This window comes from Scylla paramamosain, chromosome 3, assembly GCF_035594125.1.
Source record: "Scylla paramamosain isolate STU-SP2022 chromosome 3, ASM3559412v1, whole genome shotgun sequence".
NCBI classification, from domain to species: Eukaryota; Metazoa; Arthropoda; class Malacostraca; order Decapoda; family Portunidae; genus Scylla; species Scylla paramamosain.
Window position 1 is genome coordinate 4,090,001 of NC_087153.1, and position 7,500 is coordinate 4,097,500.

General features: G+C 35.7%; 1 protein-coding gene across 3 annotated transcripts in view; it reads left to right on the forward strand.

Annotated features, from left to right (window-relative positions):
• The window catches only part of LOC135089385 (uncharacterized), a 104,588-nt gene that overhangs the window by 75,494 nt on the left and 21,594 nt on the right, over positions 1–7,500 (forward strand). The window contains exon 6 of one of the 3 annotated variants that reach the window (XM_063984957.1): positions 214–405. The exons of the other annotated variants lie outside the window; for them this stretch is intronic. Coding sequence (XP_063841027.1) covers positions 214–279 — 66 coding nt within the window. The 3' untranslated portion in view covers positions 280–405. Of the gene's footprint in view, positions 1–213; positions 406–7,500 lie in introns of those variants that run through there. 3 annotated transcript variants of the gene reach the window in all.

Sequence of the window (7,500 nt, forward strand, 5' to 3'; positions counted from 1 at the left end):
ATAAGCCAGCTCACTTTTCCCCCTCCGGAACAAAAAAATTAAATCCAAAAGAATGACATTTCCTAAACACTAAAAGAAATCAGATTATTTAATTTACACAAAGCACTGAAAGGAAATGTTCTTCGTCATTTGTGCTGTAATGAAATGCAGACTATGCTAATAATGTTTGTTCCTTATGTGTGCCGAAATTCATTGTTGATTCACCTGCTGCAGGAGACACGAGAGACCGAAGGGAGGCACACGTGTCGCCTGTGGCCAGATGCCTTGCTGTCCTTGTAAACAGATGTGGAGTTCAGGGGGAGTGTGTAATGGCCGCCACAAGCCGCGTGTGTACGTCCACGCCACTACCACCACCACCGCCATTTCGCACGACACAGGCGATTGAACACCAGGATAATGATAATGATAACAATAGTAATGATAATAATTACAGGTAATAATGCAAATAATTATGACAGCGATGGCGAGACAATAACATCTATTCTTGAATTATTATTATTATTATTATTATTATTATCATTATTATTATTATTATTATTATTATTATTATTACCTATTAATATTATTATTATTTATCATTATTATTATTATTATTATTATTATTATTATTATTATTATTATTATTATTATTATTATTTATTATTATTGCTATTATTATTGGCAACAGGAACTATCAGGTTGTTCCCTTGCTCTCCGCTCCTTTTCCACGACACACACACACACACACACACACACACACACACACACACACACACACACACATTGACATTGTACATTTTTGCATATATATATATATATATATATATATATATATATATATATATATATATATATATATATATATATATATATATATATATATATATATATATATAAATTTTTATTTATTTATTTATTTATTTATTTTTTTTACGAACATGAACTCGTCGCTTCATCGTGCGGGTGGTGATGGCGATGAGTGGCGGTGGACGGTGATCCCATTGGTGGTGGAAGGTGATGATAATGACGTCTTGATATTCCTGTTCTGAAAGAGCTGTCAGTAATCACAATTTCAGTGGCTGCATCACGTTCCAAAATGATATATTGAAATAAATTTTTAAATAGATAGATAAATAGATAATAAGTAAATATAAATAAGCTGAGCATTGTCTTCACAAAAATAATGAGCATTGTCTTGATTATGGTTTATTAAAGTTCGCACAAGGTATTGTAGGATAGGACAAGAAAATTGACTGCATTTCTTTCCAAGTTTTTTACATGAAACTAAGTAAGATTACATTTTATTCTTAAAATTTTGCAGCAATTCATTTTCATCTTTATAATACGTAGATATATTTCTGCGTGTTTTTTTTTTTTTTTTTACTTCCCACTGCTGTTATGAATTACATTCATTCCTGCGTCATGTGGTATGTTATGAGGATTATTTTGTTATCATGGGGGAAAAATACAATTTTGTAAGTTGTGCAGGTTAGATTAAGTTTTTTATTATTAACATTGTTGTACTTCTTTTAATTCCAGTGATATTCTTTTTATTCCACTCTGCTCATGTATTACGATTGTTCTTATATCTTAGGATGTGTAACAAACATTGATTCGATATTTCATTTTTTTTTTTTTTTTTCATGTGTTCTCATTCGTGTTTTCAATATAAGGATTGTGATTATGTGAATGAGGAAAGTTCACCAAAGTGTACTGAAGAACAGCAGGCAGACAGATGTAGCAACTTTTGCAGCATAGATTGTTGTTTTTGTTGCAAGGGGAAACATCTTCATGGTAAGGATGAAAAAAAAAAAAAATATATATATATATATATATATATATATATATATATATATATATATATATATATATATATATATATATATATATATATATATATATATATATATATATATATATATATATATATATATATATATTTCACTTTTCCATGACAGGTAAATATTTTCGCGCTTCATGTGCTGTTGATATATTGGGCACCAGCCTTGAGTAGCACAGCAGACTGCATTTCTCCGCAACGCACTCAGTATATCCAAGTGGGAAGGACTCGCTATGGTTATTTATGTAAGTAAAGATAAACGAAAGGAGTCACATATTTATAATTTCCATTTATTTTATTTGGTTTTCATTACTTACAGATCCAGTTTGCCTTGTCTCTGGGAGGTTATATATATTGTTCGTTAAGGTGCGAAGGCTATGTCTTACCCGTGCACGGCCTTGTGTTGATCATTGTCTTTTGGGGGGATGAAGATATTTGTGGGAAAGGAAATGCTGCCTCCTCGCCGAGCGGTGGGGTTTGCATAACGCACGCCGGTCCCTTGTCATTTTCCTACCTCATTTTCTATTTGATTAAGAAAGTGTAAGATTTGGATGCCAACAAAGAGAGGCCGGGAGTGGCATCGGGACGTCCATGGCTTTAGCTAGATCACACATGCACCGACATCATCGCCAAAGGTGGTGGCTGCAACACCTGAATGCATTTATATATTTTGTGCAGAGCTTGACTCGGCAATGTTTAATGACGATGGAAGGGCGTCGGGCCGAGGGTCACGGCTCAGGCAGGACCGAGGATCTCGCTCTTGGCTGAATTTTGCACTGGAGGTCAGCTGCTGCCACCGCTCCGCCGTGTCTGCCTGGCTCTCGCCCTGCCCACAGAATGTTAAAAGCATGGAGTGAACGGCAAGTTAAGCGACTAATTTGCGGGTTGGCGGCAAGGGTGTTGTGGCGAGGTCGGGGGGTAATGAGCGACTCCATGGCCGGCGGGGACGGGTGGGGATCCAAGCCACTTTGAGTTCCGGAGGGGAGGGAGCGCCGCGCGTCGACAGCCCTTGAAAGTGATGCGGTGAGATGAGAGCAGGAGTGGGTAGATTGGAGGGGAAACGTAGGATGTTAACGATGACTTCATGGAAGAAAATGAAGGCAAACTAGACAGTAACAAAGGTTTCAATGAAGTGGAGCTGTGTGTGGACACTATTTTTGATATATATATATATATATATATATATATATATATATATATATATATATATATATATATATATATATATATATATATATATATATATATATATATATAATGGGGCTGGGAAAAGTTATGTACTAGGAATTTTAAGTTGTAATAGACTTAACAGTCAGTTGTCACCAAATACGCTGTTGTTTTTGGAATTCTATTGTATTTATTATTATTGGTATTTTTTGCTCTTGCTATGACTCCGCTTCACAAACATCATCCACCTTTGTGCACATTCACCTCCGACTCTTAAGGCACTACTAAATCGGAGAACGGCTGGCGAGGCCCGAGGAAGGGATGACGGTAAGGGGAACACTTGGAGACATTCCTGCCTTGTGGGGAAGGAAAGTTTACGTGACACTTACGAGAAGTCGTGATGACCCTCCATCCCCAAGCTCTTTAGTTCCTCATGCCTCTCCAACTTGTTTTCTTTTTTCTCTCTCTCTGAAACGTCGTGAATTGCATGCGTACTTTGAAATAGGTGCAGTGGCGTGAGGCATCCCTATTGTGCGTGTGGTTGTAATCGTTTGGTGCTGGTAATAGTTGTTTGGAGACGAATTATGATGATAGACTTGGTAGGAATTTGATGTAAAGGTAATGAGATGATGGAGTTATTATAGTTACAAAGGTAGTGATATTAGTAATAATAATAAAAAGATAGTCACATTCATCACCATCACCATCATCAAGTCTACAGTCAAAGCCGATGATTTTCTGATGTAGGGAGCCAGTCATTAGGGAAAGAGGGCCGAGTGGGGTGTAAGGGATGTAAGAGGCATCCACTTGGCCCTCATTAACCTCTTGTAACACATCGCTGACCCAAGACGACCCCGCACGTGCTTACCTACTACCCCTGCCTCAGGCCCCGAGGGTAAGCACGTGCCCGCGAAAAGACTGACCCCCAGCACGTGGCACCAATCATCACTGATCCCTCACTCAGTTATTCTCATCTTCTTTCACTGCCTCTTCTTGCATTACTTTTCCTCCCCCTCTCCCTCTTCTTCTCCCTCCTGTTCTTCCTCTTCCTTTTTCTTCGAGTTTGTGTTGTCATTATTATTATTATGTATTATCTTTATTTCTTAGCAATTAATATTCCTTTGCGTTTCAGCTTTACGTCATTATAGCTCGTAAAGAACATACCATTTAAAAAAAAAGATATATATATATATATATATATATATATATATATATATATATATATATATATATATATATATATATATATATATATATAATCTTTATTTCTTAGCAATTAATATTCCTTTGCGTTTCAGCTTTACGTCATTATAGCTCGTAAAGAACATACCATTTAAAAAAAAAGATATATATATATATATATATATATATATATATATATATATATATATATATATATATATATATATATATATATATATATATATATAAAGTTGCAAATAACATTCTTATCCACAAGTTTAAGGTGTCACCACATTTTTTTTTTTTCCAGCAAAGTAGGCATCTTGAAAATTGAGGTTATCTTGCGAAGTCAGAGTTTGGATTTTCAGTATCGGATTTTTATTTTTCACTTACCTGTTTATACCTTTCTCCTTCATATTACTTTCTTATTTTATTAAATTGTTTAGATGCTATGAGAAATTTATCATTATCATTACTTATTCAATTGTTTAAATAATATGAAAAAAATATTGAGTTGTCTTCTACCATTCAAGACGTTACGATATTTTACATTTTCGCTGGTAGGCGTATTCTATTCTTTTAGCCCAAGCGAACATTTCAGTATAAGTAAGACTATGCCTGCCTTCAATTTAGCTTCGAGGCTGATTATGCACGAATTATGATGACTGACTTCCCTACATGTAAAGTAACTTCCCACAACACAAAGTAGCTTAAGTAAATAGGATGATGGATGCTTCGACGGAGGGAGAGGTGAGGTGGAGAAAGAGGTGGAGTACAAGAGGGAGCAGGAGGGGGATGGAGGAGTGTAATGAGGGGAAGAGAGGCCTCTTTTGACTTAGGGATGAGGGGATGGGTCGGGGCGCCTCAGGTGGTGTGAGGGGCGTCTCTCTGCCACGTGTCTCCCCTTACCTCATTACTCACCGATGTTAACCCCTACCCCCCCCCTTCTCTCTCTCTCTCTCTCTCTCTCTCTCTCTCTCTCTCTCTCTCTCTCTCTCTCTCTCTCTCTCTCTCTCTCTCTCTCTCTCTCTCTCTCTCTCTCTCTCCATGTACTACTACTACTACTACTACTACTACTACTACTACTACTACTACTACTACTACTACTACTACTATTTGCGTTGCAACTTTGTGGGCATTTACTTTATCCCCAAAATGTTATTAAATGTCAAAATTCTCGCCATGGTCTTTTTGTTACAGAGAAAATATGTTGATGTAGCTGTACAAATGGTGTACGAGTAAATTAAGAACAAGACAGTATAATGAGTGTCTGCAGTATTTTTATTATTTTCCATTTATTTCATTGGTTCATTTATTTATTTTTGCTGTTTAGTTTTTCGTCCCCTCATCCATCAGGGAACATAATGTTGAAAGTCTTTTAAGGAAGAAAAAAAATGAATATGGTTTATATTGGTGGCCTTCCCCGCAGTGTGTGCCTGTGGTGTGGTGAGAGCGTGAGACAAGTATGGGAGCCTGGAGGCATTCCATTGATTCTCATGAAAGTGATGATGGTTATTGTAATTATGATGATGACACTGATGATGATATTAATACATAACGTTATATATTGTCCCTAATTCTTCCCATGTTTGTTCATTTATATCATCATCATCATCATCATCATAATAATAATAATAATAATAATAATGATAATAAAAATATTATTATTATTATTATTATTATTATTATTATTATTATTATTATTATTATTATTATTATCATTATTATTATTATTATTATTATTATTATTATTATTATTATTATTATTATTATTGTTATTATTATTATCAATATTATTATTATTATTATTTATTATTATTATTATTATTATTCTTATCATCATCATCATCATCATCATCATCGAAGCTTGTGATGATTTGCTGTCGATATGTTAACAACAAAGCATTTATGATAAAGTTGATGTGGTGAATATCAACGATTCGGAAAAAAATAAATAAATAAATAAAAAGAACAAGCTTAATGCTATTAAAATACAGTACAATATGAAAATACACAAAATATAAAATCATGCAAGAAAGAAGACACCATGATTGCGGCAACAGAAGTATATACAGTATATGCAGTATTGAAGGAGTTGGTATCGACAGCATTCACTTTTATCTTGCAGAACGTCCCAGTGTTTGCTAAGATACGAAATAAAGATCCTTAGGAAATTCCTTGATGAAATAGCGCACAGGCTGCATGGCGTGTGAGTTGTGTGTTACTGAATGCCTTGCCACATGTAGTATCTAAATGTAACAATGTGGATGATATATGTACGTACCATTGGAATATATATATATATATATATATATATATATATATATATATATATATATATATATATATATATATATATATATATATATATATAATTTTTTTTTTTTTTTTTCCGGTTGATACACAGGTGACGGGTGGCGTGCACATGCGAGTGCTCTGTCACATGATGTAGTATGTTGGGCTTGTTTTGCGTATTTGCTTATGTTCTCTAAAAGCACACTAACTGCATTGTTTTTCAGTATACCTCATGTAGCGTGTTGTCTCGTAGGTATTCACTTTACTTTAATACAAAAGGAAAGCTGCACCAAACCAGTTGGCCTACGTACACGTGGCAGTCCCTATTTAAAACTTCTATACATCACTATATCCAAATATAATTTCTACTCATAAATTTGTCTGATTTTAAAAGTAGCTTATTGACTCTACACCAACATCTAGTTATTGAGTTTATTCCAGTCATTTATCACATTCTTTGAAAAGCGCTGAAGCCCCATGAAGCTGTGTTCCCCTCCCTCCACCAGTGTGTTTGATTCATTTCGAGCAAAGGCCAGCCATCCACTAACAAATTATTGCCAGAGAGCACTTTGGTGGCCTCACTCTGGATATGTGCTGGGACGTGTAGGGGCTGAGTGGGCGAGATGGGCTTACAACCTACGGGGATTAGGCGCCTGGTGTGGGACACGAAGAGGCCCTGCATAAACAGTGTAAAATATGAAACACAAAGGGGATCGTGAAACTGTCAGATTTTTAGATGTAAATTAGAACGTATTTATTATAGATGCAAGTAAACTGAATTATTTGTTTGCATGTTTGTAAAATTTGCGTAGTCATCTCTCTCTACAGATAGATTAGGAGCGTAGTGCGTGGTCGCCCTTCCCACCTGGAACACTGTCTGTGCCGCGTCAGTCTGCTTCCATATGATTATTCTCCCCAGCTCCTCGGGTTTGTCTTCCCGCGGCCGTGCGGGCGTTCTTATGTCTCCCTCTTCATCTCTGTCTTATCGCCTGTCTCTGAGAGCACCCATCTTTGTCTCACTGTAAAATTGTCTTCCT